This window comes from Podarcis liolepis (assembly GCF_965112155.1).
Source record: "Podarcis liolepis genome assembly, chromosome: 2".
Taxonomy (NCBI): Eukaryota; Metazoa; Chordata; class Lepidosauria; order Squamata; family Lacertidae; genus Podarcis; species Podarcis liolepis.
Window position 1 is genome coordinate 75,625,977 of NC_139555.1, and position 18,987 is coordinate 75,644,963.

At 42.3% G+C, this 18,987-nt stretch overlaps 2 protein-coding genes across 5 annotated transcripts in view; both read right to left on the reverse strand.

Annotated features, from left to right (window-relative positions):
• Window positions 1–3,339, reverse strand: part of LOC310700047 (inter-alpha-trypsin inhibitor heavy chain H3-like) — a 32,256-nt gene extending 28,917 nt beyond the window's left edge. The window contains exons 1-2 of one of the 2 annotated variants that reach the window (XM_083488863.1): window positions 3,188–3,298; window positions 2,195–2,215 (exon numbers count right to left, since the gene is read on the reverse strand). In XM_083488863.1, the coding sequence (XP_083344989.1) occupies window positions 2,195–2,215; window positions 3,188–3,280 (114 nt within the window). In that variant the 5' untranslated portion in view covers window positions 3,281–3,298. Of the gene's footprint in view, window positions 1–2,194; window positions 2,216–3,171 lie in introns of both variants that reach the window. The other variant, XM_083488864.1, reaches the window with a different exon arrangement.
• Window positions 3,340–6,806: 3,467 nt separating this feature from the next.
• Window positions 6,807–18,987, reverse strand: part of LOC310700048 (inter-alpha-trypsin inhibitor heavy chain H4-like) — a 29,834-nt gene continuing 17,653 nt past the window's right edge. For 2 of the 3 annotated variants that reach the window (XM_083488866.1, XM_083488865.1), the window contains exons 12-22: window positions 18,735–18,874; window positions 16,983–17,128; window positions 15,362–15,400; window positions 15,203–15,265; window positions 14,740–14,817; window positions 13,079–13,120; window positions 12,263–12,403; window positions 11,146–11,317; window positions 9,318–9,472; window positions 8,396–8,483; window positions 6,807–7,206 (exon numbers count right to left, since the gene is read on the reverse strand). In XM_083488866.1, coding sequence (XP_083344992.1) covers window positions 7,128–7,206; window positions 8,396–8,483; window positions 9,318–9,472; window positions 11,146–11,317; window positions 12,263–12,403; window positions 13,079–13,120; window positions 14,740–14,817; window positions 15,203–15,265; window positions 15,362–15,400; window positions 16,983–17,128; window positions 18,735–18,874 — 1,143 coding nt within the window. In that variant the 3' untranslated portion in view covers window positions 6,807–7,127. Of the gene's footprint in view, window positions 7,207–8,395; window positions 8,484–9,317; window positions 9,473–11,145; window positions 11,318–12,262; window positions 12,404–13,078; window positions 13,121–14,739; window positions 14,818–15,178; window positions 15,266–15,361; window positions 15,401–16,982; window positions 17,129–18,734; window positions 18,875–18,987 lie in introns of all 3 variants that reach the window. The other variant, XM_083488867.1, reaches the window with a different exon arrangement.

The following is an 18,987-nucleotide window of genomic DNA, read 5'->3' on the forward strand; positions in this document are numbered from 1 at the left end:
GCTTCAAAACTAGTGATCTTTGCTTCTTCCAGTACACTGGCATTAGTTCACCTGTCTTCCCAAGCCAGTCTAGCCCCTCCCCCTTTTCAGGGTGAACAGAGTGGATCCTGCTGAGGTACTCAACTGCCTCATGCCTTGAATCAGAACAACTGAATCTGTATCCACTGACCATGTGCTGGTTCATGACTAGGGGCTTCCAGATTTCATGAATTGGGGTTTAGGATGGGTTTTTGGAAGACACCTGTGCGTGAATTTGTTTTATGTGTGTAGATCAGTTGACCAACACACAGTCTTTGCAGTGTCACAATGACTGGTAGATTCTTATCTGCTGCAGCCTTTATCCACCTTCACAGCCATTGTAACATACCACTTGCTATCTTTCGCCTGTTCTGCCATTGAGGACTTCTTGGATCATTCTTTGTCTAGCTCTTTCCCTTTGACCTTACTGCCTTGGGTGACCCTGCTGGGAGTACAAGACTCTTGACAGCTTCACTCACAAGGGTCGTAGGAATGGGCAATCCCACTCACCACAACAAGTTGATGATCCAGTGAGTGAGTCATTATTGGTGCCTGTTATTGGACCCACCCAGAAACATTACAGTGTGAAGTAGCTCTGAGAAGGAGAGGTATTTCTTGATTGTCAATATTGCTAACTATTACTTCAGAGAGGAATTGTAGAGACTACCAGGAGTCAAGTGACAAGCTTAACCTTGCTCTTGAGTGCTTATTCTATCTAAGGAGAAAAACTCTCCTAGTATAGCAGATCCTTCATTTGATTCCCCCCACTCCACTCCACTCCATTTTATTTTTATTTTTGTTGCTTCAAAACCATTGTAGTGGCTCAGATTTTGATAAGAAAGGGGGTTGTTGTTAACCTTTCATCACTTCCCAGTTGCCCAAGAGGCATAATACACATGTGTACTTTGGGTCCTGTACATGCAGCAAACCCCCAACCTATCCCCAAAAGAAAAAGGAACTTAGTGCCGATTTTTTGTTTGTTATTCCTGCTTGTTTATTTAACCCCTTATTTCTACATACCCTTTCCCCTGTCCTTGATTTATTAAGCAACTTAGGCAAATATGCTGAACAAAGTTTGATTGCAGCATTACATTTCAAAAACATGCATTCTTTCTACAATTCAGGGAAACCCAAATTGACTGAAGGCATTGATTCCCAATCTCTAGATACTGTTGGACTACAGCTGTCATCATCCTTGACCACTGACCACGAAACCTTCCTATCTTGCATTGCAAATTCCATATCTTGAAATAATTAGCAGGGCTAAGAGCATTAATATTTAAAACAGAACCAATGTAATAATAAAAGGTTTTGTCATTAATGGGATGTACCTATAACTAAGGGGTTAACTAGCCTTTCTTTGTTCAAGGGCCGCAATGCCAGCAGTGGGAGTATCTCCACATACATGCACGACACATGCCACATACATGCAGACCACAGACACTCAGCACACATACAACACACAAACTCAAGAGGCATGCAGGCATAGAGCACTCCACTCTCTCACAACACACACTTATACATATACTTTGCACACAAACATACATACACATACAAACAACCAGCATTTTCTGCCGTCCCTACTGGGGTGGAGATGGCTGAAAAATGCTGCCAAGGGCAAGCAGAGGGCTTGTCTCCAATATGAGTGCTGTGCTGCTTAGCACTGAGTTCAGGAGACAAAATCCCACTGCTTGCTCTTTAAGAGTAAAAGGCAGCACCTCCCCCACTCTCAATGGGGTGGTGGTAAAGATCAAGCAGAGGGCTTCTCTCTGATCTAAGCGCTGTGGTGCTTAGTGCTGAGCTGGAAATCCCTTTGCTTGCTCCTTACAGAGGATTTCTAAGGAGTGTGCAGATGGATATTTTTATTTTAAAAAAACCTTTTATTGATTTTCAGACTTGCATCCTAGGACATATCATTATTGACAAGCAGTACAAAATACAAGAAAAGGGGACATCATATTAAACATATAATCTTCACACCAGATACTGAAGGTGGTGGTGGTGGGGTCACAACCAAATGGTCTGTGGAAAGGCAGAGATATTTTGTGTCCTGATTTCAGTGCTGAGATTGGGAAATTAAACACTAAAAACCAGGCAGAGCACGTTATCTCCCCTCAGGCTATCCTCCCCTATACGCCAAGAACAACCTAAGTTTAAAAATAAGATGAGTACTTACAGTATTTGCAACATTTCTTTTCTGTAAAGAAAAAACAAAATAATAGCTTTAATTATTACCATATTCATTTGGAAATGCTCGCGCTAATAGGTGCATTTCAGTTTATTAGCCCTCATCAAGCCCATCACTGACTCCAAGCATTTGTCCACTTTATTCTGAGGGTTCGTTCTGGTCATTCTGGAGACTAGGTGCAGAAGAGATGGGGAAAATAGGAAGCTGTCTTATACCAAGCCAGACCATTGGTCCATTTAGCTCAGTATCGTCTAACCTTACTGGGAACAGGTCTGCAGGGGTTCAGACAGCAGTGTCTCCCAACCTTTCACCACTCAACATGGAACATGGGCATTACAAGACAAGCAGCGGGGCCTCTACTGATCTGACTTACCCATTATCTGAATTGTAACCTACAGTGCAACCCTATCTTCTCAGAGGTAAGTCCCATTGAATTCAATGGGCCTTACTCACACAGAAGTGTGTACAGTGGTACCTCGGGTTACATACGCTTCAGGTTACAGACTCTGCTAACCCAGAAATAGTTCCTCGGGTTAAGAACTTTGCTTCAGGATGAGAAAAGAAATCGTGCAGCGGCGGCGCAGCAGCAGTGGTAGGCCCCATTAGCAAAAGTGGTACTTCAGGTTAAGAACAGTTTCAGGTTAAGAACGGACCTCCGGAACGAATTAAGTACTTAACCCGAGGTACCACTGTATAGCATTTCAGTCCTAGATGCTTATAATGCCAATGGACACACCTGGCATCTAGGGATCCTTTGAGTACAAGAGATAATATCTAGGATATCTAGGAGTCTACTTTGATACAAGGAGAAATAATTCATACATCACTCTGTTTTTGTCCTAGGGATATTCATGCACTGGAAGAAATACATTTACACTTGCAGAGCCCTGCCCCTGAAGCTTTTCGATGGCATTTCAATGCCAACACTGGATTGTTTGCATCAATCCTATGATTTCAATCGCTGCTTCTTTGTATTCTTACCTTGATGTTTCTGATATTAGAGATTAAAAAATCGGATGTTCCAAGTGCAGGAATCAGTGCCAGCAGAGTAAAAAACAGGAGCTGGTTCCCCATGGTCAAAGAATGAATAAGAAAGCAGGAAGGATGAGCAGCCTTATAATCCATTTTGCAACAAGTTAATAGGTAACCAAAGCCGCAAATATTTATATACGGTTTTGTCAAGGATTGCTGGGTCTCCAGCATCGCAAGGTCAGAGGTTCATGTCCTGAAGCTGACAAAGGCAAAAATTTGAGCTGGTGTTGAGACAAAATTTAAGTGTAGGATCTTGAGGTGTCTTTTCAGTGCAGATTTTTGGGCTGTGCCCACACGTCTCAAAATTTGGCTGTCTTTCCAGCTCAACCCCACAGCCTCCTCCTCTTCAAAAATGAAGCAGGGAAAATGAAGAAAAGCCAAAGGGGAGGCAAGTGCCTGTACCTTTGGTATTCTTGTTTGCTCCCAGGCTGAGGGAGGTAGTTGAACCTAGCTGCAGAGTGGGCTGTGGAGACAGTGGCGTAGCGTGGGAGGTGCAGGGGGGGCCTGCCGCACCGGGCGCAACATCTGGGGGGGGGGCGCGGAAGAGACTCGAGTGCTAAAATCCACGGGTTAGGGGGCACAAATTACTTGCCTTGCCCCGGGTGCTGAGAACCCACGCTACGCCACTGTGTGGAGAGGACAGTGGGGCTCACTGGTTGATGACTTGGGCTGCATACACGATGCGCTCTTTGCCACAGGCCCAACTGGACAAGGCTGTTTGACACATTTTCAACAGCTACCCTGGGATCTCACCTAGAAGTTCCCTTCCATAGGCAGCTACCTTACCACAGGGAGCTGAGGGCCACGTGGCTGTGTTTTTGGGTGTCCCTGGTTTACATTATTTACAACTCTGGAAGCAGGAGAGAAAGAAAGAGAAAAAAAGAGAAAGAGAGAGACTTACAGCAGCTCTGCAACCACTTTGAATATGACAGGTCAGAGGGGTGGCTGAGACTAGCTTAGATTTCCCACCCTCACTAGTATCAGAAGGTCTCATACACCACTGATTTGCATTCAAATAGGTTCTGCTTTTCAGAATCTCCCCCCACATTGCCCCCATGTTTTGTTTGTTAAATAGACCAGTGGAACCTAGGAAGAGCAGAGGTCCCTCTCTCTGCTGCCATTGTGGGGTGGGTGTGTTTTTAGGGGGGGAATCTGTTGCCAAATCACAAATTAAGAGAAATTTTAGATTTGTCCCTTGATTTCTATGGACAGCTTTTAAAAGGTCTATGGACAATGGACATTAAAGAGTGTGTGTGTTCTCTGGAAAAGAAAGGGGACAATGGGGAAGAAAGTTTGTGTGATAAAGAACACAAGATTGCTAGAGAGAAGAAAAAGAAAAGCCAGGAGGGGAAACCGTAGAGGCAGAACATAACCATTTTGGCTAGGTAAAGGTAAAGGGACCCTGACCATTAGGTCCAGTCGTGGCCGACTCTGGAGTTGCGACACTCATCTCGCTTTATTGGCCGAGGGAGCCGGCGTACAGCTTCCGGGTCATGTGGCCAGCATGACTAAGCCGCTTCTGGCGAACCAGAGCAGCGCACGGAAACACGGTTTACCTTCCCGCCAGAAGGTATCTACTTGCACTTTGACGTGCTTTTGAACTGCTAGGTTGGCAGGAGCAGGGACCGAGAAATGGGAGCTCACCCCGTCGCGGGGATTCGAACTGCCGACCTTCTGATCGGCTAGTCCTAGGCTCTGTGGTTTAACCTACAGTGCCACCTGTGTCCCTACCATTTTGGCTAGTAGCCATTTATTGCTTTATCCTCCATGGGAGGATTGAATTATTATTATTATTTGCCTGCAACAATGGGTTGACTTTATTTCATGGGGGGGGGGTGTAAAGTTGTTGAGCTTTTGCAGAGCTCTCACAACCGTTGACTGCCGCACAGCATTTTGTCACCCCCTCAGAGGTGGCACCCGGGGCACACCGCGCCCACCTTGCGATGACTCTGCTCCTGCAATCTAGCAGTTTGAAAGCACGCCAGTGCAAGTAGATAAATAGTTACTACTGCAGCAGGAAAGTAAACTGCATTTCTGTGCGGTCTGGCTTCTGTCACGGTGTTCCGTTGCACCAGAAGCAGTTTAGTCATGATGGCCGCATGACCCGGAAAGCTGTCTGTGTCCATCCATGTTTATAGCCATCACTGCTTCCTGTGGGAGTGAGTCCATATGACTTTCAGCTGCATGAAGAAGTACTTTAAAAAATATCTGTCCTGAAGCTTTAAACGTTCTGCTTCATTGGATATCCACAAGTTTTAGTGTTATGAGGGAGAAAAACTTTTCTCTAGCCACTTTCTCCAGGCCATGCATAATTATATAAAGGTCTACCATGTCACCGCTTACCTTTTCTATAGTCAAGTAAGTCCCAAATGTTGCAAACTTTCCTCATAGAGGACTCACTCCATCCCCACAATCTTTTTGGTTGCCCTTTTCTAACTGCTTTGAGGTGAAATAACCAGAAGTGCACACAACATTTGGCAGGCAAACATCTTGCAAATGTACTATCTATTGGCTTTAGATAAACAGACATTTGACCTCCTCAATGTTCCTTTAAGAGAAGCACAAAGGTCTTCACGTGTAGCTTTTCAGAAATACCATTCATCAGAAGTGTGCTTCGGAAGAGGAGCTGTGTGGGGATTGTTTGGAACTGTGAGTACAGTCTTGGATGAGGACGACTCTTTTGTATATGTAGTTTTGCAAGCCTAATGCTTTGAAGGTGTTCCAATGGGTTAGGGCAAAGTCTTTCTTAAATGTTGATTTAATGGCTCCTTTGGCACCCATGAATGACTGTAGCTTGGTGGCAGAGTGCCTGCTTTGTAGAATGTCCCAAGTCCAATCTCTGATACCTGCAACTAAATGGATCAGACCTTCCAGAGACCCTGGAAAGACATTGCTAGCTGGAGTAGCCATTACAGAACTAGATGGATGAATATTATTATGACCTAATCTAAAAAACAGATTTCCATATTTCTAAAAATGAAGTTTAAGTCAACTGTTTCTTATCCTCTTTAAATACAGGGTGCATGAAACTGGAACTTAGAAAGACAGTTGGGGCATTTCTGAGAGGAATGTTGTAATACTGTTATTGAAGTGAGCTAGGCACCCTAATCACAAATTGGACTGTGAGTGTATTTGAGTTAATGGAGCAATGTTTAACCCCTCATAATGGAATAGGAATACAGGATTTCCTGGGACTGTCTCTAGTCCCCTTTTCATGTTACACTGGTGGTATGGGAGCTCATAGGACATGGCATCATCAGGATAGCATGGCCCATGCTAGTGAAAAAGCCCATTTCCCCCAGTGGTAGCAGGGTGACCCTCCTGCTGGAAACCTAAGGATTCTTGAAATGTTGTTTAAAAATAGCATTAATCATATATACATGGCAGGTGTTTACACTGTGATTTGTTTGTTCCAAAATCCATGTAGAATCTCTGTACCACCATAACTGTATTTAATACATGATATAATAGCACATTAAGGTGAAGGGGACTTTCTACAGCACTTTCTTCCTTAGGAGATGGTGTTTTTTGTGTGAAATAAAGGTGAAAACAAGAGCCTGAACAGCAGTAGATTTCAGAATATTTTTAGTAACTGTATTATAGATCGTGTACAACCCCACCCCACACAGTGTCTTTGTCAAACTGGTTCCCTCCCTTTTAGTAACCATAAATGATAATTTTTTTGTTCCTTGTCTGTGTTGCCAAATTAGCAAAAAACAAAACAAAAGCCTGCCCTGAAATTTGTCCAATTAGATGATTAGATTTAATGGCTCCACATTTAAAATTCTGCATTAAACATTTACAATTTTAACAGTTATCACTGAAATGAAATGTAATAGTTACACTTAATACAAAAGATGGACATTTTTACTGCTTTAAATGCTGTTCTTCATAGAGTTATATCCAGTGACCAGCAGGTAAAACTGACATTGGCTCCCTGTTCAATCCTGTAATCTTTCTTGTTTTGCCTTAAAAATGAAAGAGAAAAGAACAATAAGTGCCCATTGAAAGTAAAAGCCCCATTGAAAGTCACATGGGCTTCTCAGTTATCCCCCTGCAAAAGATTTTTGTTTTAACATAACTGCATTTATAGCCATTCCCCTGATTTTTGCTAGCAAACCCCTTTCCTTTGCAAATGGGATGAAAGGATCTGCCAATTTAACTTATCTCCATTTATCATTTTTCCCATCTTAAATTCAGCCTTCCACATTCACAGTATAAAAACGAAAAATCCTCATGAAGATTCATCAACATTCAATGCAATTTTCTCCTAATAAACACATTTTGGGATGTGTTTTTTTACTAATGAACGCATTTTTGAAAGCAATTTCCTCTAATATAAAGCATTCTGTATGTCATTTTCACTAACATTTGTATGCACATTTCCCCCTAATATATGTATTTTTGTAAACATTGGTTGGTTGGAGAACTGTATAGCAAAATTCATTTGCCCAGGCAGGCGCCTTATGTGACCCATGAGAGCAGCAAAACAACAAGACTGTACAATGGTGATGGGATAAAACCAGGCCAAATCTTTCTTGACAGCAGCAGGCAGGGTAAGGGTTGGCATGACATTGGGTCCAAGGACCCAATAAACCCTCCCCACTGATGTTAACCCCCCGCTCCTTCACAAAGGGTAATTTTTTTTCATTGGCAAAGACTGGGGGAACTGGCCGAGGAAAGCTAGTATCAAGGGAGAGGTTAATGAATGTGCTGAAGACATGAAAGGCATGGGGATGACTCAAAATTTTTGAGTGGGGGGAAAGTTGCATTTCAAGCATAAAATACCCTATATATTTTTATGTGCATAGAAAAGGTGTGGGTTGTTCCTTGAGGTTCCTAAAGGGCCACAAATACTTTGCTGATATGAACATTCATGACAACACTGTTTTGAGCTGCATTTGCAGAACAACACTTCCATTTTTCTGTATTTTATTATCACTTTCAACATTCTTCTTCATGTAAAATACCGCCCCCTCCCAAATTGCAGAGCAGTGTAAGGTATGTGGTGAAAGAGAAGCTCAGGGTACCTGGGCATTTTTAGCTAGAGAAAAGAAGACAAAGTACGGATATCTTAACAAGTTTCTCTCTCTCTCTCTCACACTCACACACACACACTCATATAGTCTACAACAAGTGTTTTTCTGTGGCTTTTACCTTGTGAAACTATACGATTGTCCTCGTACAGTCAACATCTTCTTTCTATTGCTGTGTCTTTGAAGACGTTTATTAGAGTAAAACTGACCTGGGGAGCACAAAGAAAAACACAGGAAAATAACTGCAGTTCTCAAAGCTATGCTGGAGCAGCTGCAATACACGTCTCACCCCCCCCCCTTCCAATAAAGGCTAATTCCTGCTTGATTTTAGGATACATTTGACTACTGTCTAGTCTAGTATTTATCTTGATGGAAGTATTTATGGGGGGGGGCAGCTCACCATGGCCTTTGACAGGCCTATAGCAAACAAAATGGATAGACTGCAGTACACTTGCACCTACTATGAATAATAATCAATAATTAAACATGAGAAGGTAGTTTTACTCATAAAACAACAAGCTCAGTGTTTCTCCGAGTTTTCTCTCGACATTTATTCAACACTTGTCCACTTTTCTGAGGTGGAGCTGCCTTGTACGTGAGGAACGGTGAGCCCCAGGGAGGAGGCAGACATGGCCAAGAGCCTGACATGGGTTCCCTCTCCAAAGATAGGAGTAAGAACATCAGGTTGGGCCTGGAAACTGAGGAAGATCTTTGGTGGCTCTCCTGACAATCATGTCAGCCGCACCACCCCAATTCTCACAAGTATTGGTGTAGTGACGGAGAGATTGGGCTGTGAACCAGACAGTTGCCAGTTGAAACATAACTTAAGGTGTCATGAACTGACTAGGTGACTTAGGAAAGCCACTAAATCAGGGCTCCCCTTCTCATCCCCACCCCATCTGAAATGTAGAGACAATCATGCTCATTTCTTTTTAGTGTTGTTCCAAGGATATACAATATTAAGTTATAGTGCTACATCAAAACCAAGCTTACTGGTAAATAGCATGAGGATTGCTACTTCATTCCAGAATCTGAATACATACCAAAAAGTCCAGCAATGTTGTTAGAAAAAAGTTCACTATTCTTGAAGTGCAATCCAAGGAAATTAAGAGGGTTCTTCATATAGTAAACTTGTATTGTGATACCGTCTGGTCCTGATAGTGAAAGACTCCTTTCCTTTTCAATAAGAAAGCTCAACCTAGGAAGGAAGTGATGCTGTTATTTCTAAATATATACATGTTGAAATAAATCAATAAATATTAATATATAGAAATATATACATTATTACTATAGAATACCAAATGTTTGTAGAGTTGTGGCACTATATGTATTGTAACAATTCAATATTCCCTGAATTACTGTATTTTTCGCCCTATAGGACGCACTTTTTCCCCTCCAAAAATGAAGGGGAAATGTGTGTGCGTCCTATGGGGCGAATGCAGGCTTTTGCTGAAGCGAAGTCCCGCCCCACTCTGGATGGCTGCGCAGAGCTGCCTGCAGTCCCGGGATCAGCGCAGCTCTGCGCGGCCACCGGGAGCCGGGCGCGAATCCCGCCCCGCTCCGGATGGCTGCGCAGAGCTGCCTGCAGTCCCGGGATCAGCGAACTTCTCCCCATAGCCAGCCCCACAGGCTCGGGGGACAGCGGGGAGGCAGAGCGCGCCTTCCCGCTGTTCCCCGACCTGGTTCTTCCAGCCCTGCACCTGGGGGGGAAATACATTTTTTTCCCTTTATTTCCCCCCCAAAAAACTAGGTGCGTTCTATGGGCCGGAGCGTCCTATGGGGCGCAAAATACAGTACCTCTTGATCTGCAATCCCAATTTCAAGGTGGCATAATTTAATAGGTATTTCTGCATTTGGTTCTTGTTGCATTTCTCATTTTTTAAAAATATTTACACTCCTCTTATGACACAATAGTTACCAGCAGCAGGTAAAAATTATTACAATTATTACACCAAGGAAAAAGCAATAGACGCCTGTATTAGAGTGAGAGGCTTAAACATTGAAAGACAAAGTCATCATTAGGGAAAGCTTAGAAAACTAAAAAAAAATTAAGAGACCATGTAAAAACAACCAAAAAAGGTGTCTTACAATGATCTTTGAGGAGGAAATTCCATTGATGTGGGGCCACTACTGAAAAGATTCTGTCTCAGGTGGCTACCATCATGCTTTAGCAGGTTTGTAGGGTTCCTGCAAATAACTTGACCCTAAACTATTTAGGGCTTTACATTTAAAGGTAAAATCAGCTCCTGAAATTGAAATCATTTGATTTTGATTAGGACACTCTCCAGACACCAATTCAGGGTTCCACTGTCTTCCTAAGATTAGCTTCAGTTGTTTCGCATTGGTGTTAAAAAGTATGGGGGGGGGGCAAGATATAATCTCATGATCGGTGTCACTGTGACTCTATGCCCCCAACACCCCCTCCAGTAAGGCTGTCCAAAACGGCACCACTGCCAATTGTATCAAAAGCTGCTGTGACATCCAAGCCACAAAATAAATCAGAACAAAGCTCAGTGGGCACAATTCACTGAAACATTTCAGCTTGAGCTACTGAGTCAATTTCATTATTTTCTGGCCAATTAACTGCTAATCACCAGTCTAAGCTAACATATATTATGAAGCACCTACCTCAGTTCATAGGAAATTAAAATGCTTTGTTCAAAGAGAAAACCAATATTTTTTAAAGTCCCCAAATGAGGGATTCCACTGAATTTCACATGAAAGCTGTTGTTTGGATGCATGAACAACAAAGGCTTGTGCTTTGAAAAATTATGTAAGTGTAGGAGTTCAAGAATGTAAAAGTAGCATTAAGTATAGCCTTAAAGTCAGACCAACCAACACTGAAAAGAAACTGAAAATATCAAATTTTACCCTCTAGTTGTTAAAGATGCATTCTTTGTCCATGGGAAAGAGTTCACATTGCCCTGATCATTCAGTATAATTTCTCCCATTGACACGTTGATTTGCACATTGGGTGTCTGATAGATTACATTGAACTCCACAAACTTTCTGTTTTCTCCAAGCTTACCAGTCACTTTGATCCCTGAAAATATAATAGTCAAAATAAATATGAGGATCATACGCAAGTGCCAGGGAACTGCCATCAGAGGGAAGAGGAGAGGAAAGTCGCTCCAGTGATGCAGGGGAGGGAACTAGCAAGGAGAGAGAGAGGGTTCCCACAGGGGAAAGAAATCCAGGGGACACCAGGGAGAAAGGGGAAGCCGGGAACAAGGCGGAGGGGAGGCTCAGAGACTCTTCCAGTGAAATCAGCGGAGAGAGCACAGGACCTCCGCTTGGCACGCCCACGCTGCGCAGAAGGCTTCCACGCAGGGAATCGAGGCGGAGACTTGGAGTCAAACAACTCCTATGTTGGCGCAAATTTAGGTCCCGCCCACTGACGGATTCTGCCAGTGACTAAGACAGTCGCGTTTCAAAGGCTGTCAGCCGGGGAAAGTTTTAGCTACATGGCTAGCTTGGAGCAGTTTGCAGTTTACACACAAGCAACCCCAATTCCCATTACAGCAAGAAACCATGTGATGACAGATAGAGAGAAGATACAGGCAGGTATAAAAGAAGTAAACTCTGAAATTGGACCCTCAACCTTTAAAACAAATAGTACTGATTAAGTACTATGTTGGCCTATGGACCATGAAATAATAACAATAAATAACAATATTAAAAAGTGAGACATGTGATTCAATGTTGCAGGAGGGATTTCTACAATAAATATGTGAAACACTTTGAACAACTGGAATGAGACATGTAAAACCACATATTCTGACAAATGCATGATATCAGCAACAGAAAACCATGTCACAACATTTTTCAGTGTAAGCTCTACAAGACCAATAGTGTTGAGATTTTCTGGTCAGCGGTTTTAATATATTTCATTGTCAAATAAAATGCACTCACACAGATTTCTGGAAACAACCAAAATGCTTGACATGAAAGTTAGGGAGTTGACAGCAGCTTACATTAGAAGGCTTACCTTTAGCTGTATCAGTTAGCAGGATTATGGGTGTTTGCAGCTGTCCATTGATATTTAAACAAATGGGATTTTTTTCATGAGTCAGTTGAAGAATGAAACTTGGATACTCATTAACAGTGTCTGGGAGAGACTGAACGTTGCCTAGGAATCAGTAGAAACCAAAAAATATTGTCATTTTTAATAGTGCAATTTGTGAGTTTGGACCTGCCTTGCCAAACCTTCAGTGAAGTCATGTCAAAGCTATATTTGGGTCTTCCATATTGATTCCAAATGGTGGCTGGTGGCCCAAAGTCATCCTGCTCACATATGACAAAGCCCTCATAGAGTGGACTTAAAATTAAGCGATAGAGAAGGACAAGCACTAAGGAAGGTGACACCTTGAGTTTTCTCAATTCCCAAATCACACATGCTACATATTACACACACTCTCTTAACAAACCTGAAAAGGTTGTCTGTGGGGGTTTTTTGATATAAAAAAGAACAGCAACCTCAGAAGGCTGCGAATTTAGGAAGAGAGGAGCTGCTTTATACTGAGTCAGGCCATTGATCTATCTGTCTCAGGACTGTCTACACTGACTGCAGGGTTCCAGGCAGAAGTCCTTCCACGTCCCACCTGGGGATGTTGGGGGATTGAATTTGTTCTGAGGAGTGGCCTGGGTGCTGCTTAACCTGTTCCTCACCAAACATTTCCCCACTTAGTCTTGAATGTTGCTCCCCTCCTCCTTACCAATGGGATTCCAAATACATGTACCCATATCTGAAACACCTCATGGAGGGGAAAATATATTAATAGAGAATAAAGTGTGAATTACTCACCAGGGTGACTGCCCAGCAACGTGTATGAATAATCCGCATAATCTAAATAACCCAAAAATATATAAATTGTTAATTTTCTGCTGTTATACTACATAGGTATATACATAGGTAGATCAACCTTCCATAACCTGGTGTCCTCCAGAGATTTTGGACTATGATTCCCATCATGTCTCATCGCTGGTCATATGGACTGGGGTTCTGTTTTTTTGTTTTTGTTTTTCTTATTTTTTATTTAACAGGATTTGTATTTTTTATTTAGCAGGATTCTTATTTTTTATTTAACATGTCCCATTTAAGGTATAGGGACACATTGCTACCCCTAAAAATTTGTCCTAATATATTTTTTAAATCACAATCACTATGCAGCAAACAATACTGCCAAGTGGCTTTTAAATACTGTATATCAATTGCCAACTACATTTGGCTGAAAGATTCATCTAGGAGAAATGCCACTTGATGTCCCTGAAACAGGGCAAAATCTGCCAGGCAAAACACTCAGAAAATGAACACTGGCAGCTTCGTGCATATTTATTCTCAAGGGAAAAAAATAAGCATTCCTCCTTTCCCAAGAACACTGAACTTAACATTTTGTGGGTGTCATGCAATTTCACACTGACAAATTCAGGTTGCACAACTAAAGCATATTTGATGCTCTTGCACACAGAGAGAGACTTTTTGCAGTAAAGAATGTGGCAGGAAAAAGCACTGGAAATTGTGAGATAACAAATGTTTGATGCAGCACTGTACAACCTCCCTGCAAACAAATCAGAGTAAATCTTCAATAAACCAGAGCCATTATATAACCTCCCTGAAAACATTCTGCAAAAAAATGAGGATGAACGCTCAATAACTTATCACCTGGAAGCAACGCTAAGCCAATTATAAAGCAGCTATTCACAATCCCTTACCCATGAAGGGAAAGCAAAAACCTGGAAGCTCTAGTTGGGAGCAAGGACCTCAGGACCTCATATAGAGACCCTCCCCACTTTCAATCTTTCCCAAGGCTATCTCTGCCTCAAGTTGCGACTAAGAAAATTACACAAAAACCAAAGTCTCACAAAACTGATTAATCATAGAATCATACAGTTGGAAGGGACCCCAAGGGTCATCTAGTCCAACTCTCTGCAAAGCAGGAATCTTTTGCCCAACACAGGGCTCAAACCCATGGCCATGAGATTAAGAAAGACAAAAGGGATTATTGAATTAGTGGTAGTTTTCCTCTGCCTCGCATACCCACCTGTGGGGAGTAGGGAGAGGAAAATGGTGAGTGTAGCACTCCTCCAAGAAAACAAAAAAACAAATAATCTTTAGTTCTTAAATATTGTGCATTGAGTGTGCTAAGAGTGTATACTCCATTGATTTGAGAGGAAAGGTCCAATTCTTTGCAATCACCAAATTACAAGAACACTAATGTTGTCCTGTCTGCATACTTGGGGCCAAACCCATAGCACTGGCACAGAGAGGTTCATACATGCAAGTGCTGTACTTAAAAGTAGGAGGCGGGCCCAACCATCTCTGGAAACAGAAAGCTGTGATTTTTACGTCCATTATAATATGCCACCAATGGCTCCCAGGGACCAACTGTTTTACAATGGCTGCAGAAGAAGGAACACATAGTGCAAGATAAGCCTAAACCATACAAGAATGTGATGGAGCATTACCGGTATCTTGAAAATCGGTTAGAAATTGTGGATGGAAATCGAAACTGGTATGTATTGGTGCTGACCAAGATGTTCTTACTGAAAAAGAAGGAAGTGTTTCAAGATGCGTAAGTATGGAAGCAAAGCACATTGTACCCTAATACAATTTGTGCCCATACTATCCCTGACATAAATATAATCCTTCTAGTTCCCTCCCCTCCTTTTTCCACCTGCACACATTGTGTTTCCAACTTCACATGGCTGTGTCCAATGGCACACGAAGAGAAACCCTCCTTCTGGCTCTGCATCTCCAGAGAGAAACAGAGCCACTCTAACCCCATATGACTTCAACATTGCTGTTGGCGGATTTTTAGTGACTCTGCAACTTCTGTACAGGAGAGAGATAAGTGCCTCAATTCTCAACACTCCAGAAAACAGACTGTGGAGCTGTAGCTGTAGCTGTAAATTCGTGAAGATTTCATACCATAACTCCCGGAGTTGTCAAGAGGATCGCTACCTCCTACGATTCTAGAAGCTTTCGTCATGCCTATGAGAGAGTCTCATGGTTAGATCATTTTTCTCACAGTATAGAAATTCTTAGGAATAAGTTACTCGTATTTAATTGTTGAATCATATTACATACCAAAGGTTCGATCTGCAGCAGTGTTTACATTCTCATTATCTGGTCAAAGAAACAAAGACAGCTTCAATGGACTGTAAGCTCCATCTCAATTTTTATTTCTCCTGTGTTTGCCCCCTCGAATTATGCCATAGCCTTTTGGTGCTATTGGGAAGTAATGTGTGCTAATCTGTCACCTTTCTCGATTGACCTTTTTGAGAAAACTATTTCACAACAATAGTACGATTTCACAGTTTTGGGGTACCTAAATTGCTCAGTGGAAACCAGAAAAGATATGTCACCAACATTCTTCATACTCATTGTAGATCCATAAAAATCAATAGACTTAAGTTACTTATTACTGAAGTTATTGGATTTTAATGGGTCTCAGTATGACTTAACAGACAATCACTCACCAAATTCTATTGCTGAAAACCACAAACCAGATCAGGAATAATGCCAAAGAGTCTGCCTATTATATCATTCTAAGCATTTCACACTATTTTCTATTGTCAGACCAAGGGAAGTAATAAAGGTAAAGGTACCCCTGATTAGGTCCAGTCGTGACCAACTCTGGGGTTGCGGCGCTCATCTCGCTTTATTGGCTGAGGGAGCCGGCATACAGCTTCCAGGTCATATGGCCAGCATGACTAAGCCGCTTCTGGCGAACCAGAGCAGCACACAGAAAAGCCCTTTACCTTCCCACCGGAGCGGTACCTATTTATCTACTTGCACTTTGACGTGCTTTTTGATCTGCTAGGTTGGCAGGAGCAGGGACTGAGCAACGGGAGCTCACCCCGTTGTGGGGATTCGAACCGCCGACCTTCTGATTGGCAAGTCCTAGGCTCTGTGGTTTAACCTACAGCACCACCCGTGTCCCAAGGGGAAGTAATAGTCCTACTCTATTCTGCCTTGGTCAGACCACACATGGAGTCCTGTGTCCACTTCTGGGCATCACAGTTTAAGAAGGATATTGGCAAGCTGGAACATGTGCAGAGGAGGGTAACCAAGGTGATCAAGGGTCTGGCCACCAAGCCTTATGAGAAATGATTGAGGCTATTGGGTGTTAAGATGGGAGAAGAGAAGACTAAGAGGTGATTTGGCAACCATTTTCAACTATCTGAAGGGCTGTCACGTGGAAGATGGAGCAAGCTTGTTTTCTGCAGCTCCAGAAACCAATGAACCAATGGATTCAAATGACAGTAAAGGAGATTCCAAATAAACATCAGCAAGAACTTCTGACAGAAGTGGAATGGACTCCCTTCGAAAGTGGTTGACGTTCCTTCATTGGAAGTTTTTAAACATAGGTTAGATGGCCATCTGCCAGGGATTCTTTAGTTGTGTTTTCTGGCATCCCTTCAAACTCTACAGTTTTATGATTCTATGAAAGGTATATTCAGCACCAGTAAGATACCAGTGCTATCACATCAGCGACTTCACCTTTCTTCACATAATTATAAGCTACATTTATCATTATCCTTGTCTCAATAGTTATACTTCTATCTGACTGTTTTACCACTCTCCCAACAGGCCCGCATAGCCAGAGCTCTCAACTCATTCTTCTAGCACTGAACTTGGATGAGATTCAAAAGATAAATGCATGTATCACTTCAGTTTGAGATGGGAACAATTTGTTCTGATTTACCTGCCTCTGTAGGCTTGCTTGCCACCTCTTGAGCATCAGGTTTAGTGACTACCATGGAAGTGAGGGGTGTAACAAATCCAAACTTCAAGGAGATGTTCAAAACTTGAGCTTCCAGGTTTTCCCGCTGTTCTCCATCAGCTGAAGCACTAGGATACAGAGGCAAAATCTGCACTGTCTGCTTTCTACACATGATCCAGTGAAACAAAATACAGAGACTTACGTATATGCGTTGGGTTTTATGTTAGGAATGTTGGCTTGTATCCAACTAGATAACTGCACACACAGAACAACACCCACAAGTGTAACAGGACTTCCCCTCCTTCTCCTACCCCCACGGGCCCCCTACACCAGCCTCTAACCTGCTCTGAAGGGTTTGGGGTGGGGGAACCCAGAATAGATTTGGGGGACAAGCAAGGGGAGAAGATGGGGAGGAGTTGTGCTGTGCTTGCAGACATTGTTTCATGAGCACAGTAATTGAGTTTGATACAACCTGCTATGATTTACACCCTCTCACTGAAACAGACATAGCCACACAATATATTTAAAGCACATTTATACAGTCATGGCTTCTCCCAAAGAATTCTGTGAATGTAATTTTCCTCACAATTCCCAGAACCTATAACAAACTATATTCCTGGGATTCTGTGGAGGAACTTACGTCATTTAAATATATATTTACATTAGTATTAGGATAACAATATCAAATATATAAAAGAATGTATGGGTTAGGGTATTTTTGTATGTATTCATATAATGTTTTTTCTCTCCTTCACACAGTTGTGTGTTCTTTGTTCTTTCCCCCCTTTTTTGCATCACTTTATTGCTTTGTAATTGAAAAAAATTCAATAAAATATCAATTTTAAATATATGGTATGGATGTGACTGCAATAATGAAAGCCAAGGGATTATCAGCATGAGCCAAGATCTTGCACAAAGAAGTGTTTCTCAAGTCACTAAGCAACTATTACTCACTTTACATTGTGTTATGAGTTGCGAGGGAGTAGGCTGTATGCTGGGACCCTTCTAATCCCTAGATCCAGCAAGTGTTAAAAACAAATCAAGGATTCAAATTCCTGGAATAGCCAGGCTAGCTTCCTGGTGAGGTCATGGACTGTTAAGGTTAACAAAAGAAGTGGATATGTGCCAGATAGCAAATGGGTGCCCCCCCCTCCAACTTGCTGGTAGTTAGAAAGATAAAGGCCAGGGTTGGGAGTTATGGGAGCCAGAATTTGGAAGCAAAGCTGTGGGCTGGGTAGCCAGAGAGAGAGAGAGCCATGCCTGATTTCTGTTGGGATCCAAGATTGTGGCTATAGGAGAAGAATAATCCTCTTGAGGAGTTAATGCTGTGAACCCCTCCATCAGAGGCTGTGCTTGTATGTATGTGTAAATAAACCATATACAGTCATACCTTGGATCCTGAACGCTTCTGTAGCCGAATGTTTTGGCTCCCAAATGCTGCAAGCCCAGAAGTGAGTGTTCTGGTTTGCGACGTTCTTTGGAACCTGAACATCTGACGTGGCGTTCGATTGAGTTCAGGATGCTCCTGCAGCCAACTGGAAGCTGTACTTTGGTTGTTGAACGTTTTCAGATGTCGAACAGATTTCTGGAACTGATTCCATTTGACAACCAAGGTATGACTGTATCATAAAGACACCACAGCCTCATTCCAAGGGGAACATGCACCCTAGATAGGCACATAGAACCCCTGGAATATCACATGCTTCAAAGCTTGCAACACTATTATTAGCTTACGATTTTTCTAGCAGCTGCTGAATTGTCAAATAGGCCCATAATCTCTCAATGTAATTTCCAAAGATGTATTTCTGATGCTGAAATACTTGCTCCTTTTCTCTTATATTTGCCTCTTCTTTAAGAGTAAGTTCACTGGCATGCTGGAAAACGAGCGGGGAGTGCGAGTTATTCAAAGTAATAACTCAATCTGAATATAAGCAACACATACTGTTTTCTGCACAAACTGATGTTAGAGGGGGAAACCTATTTAAGC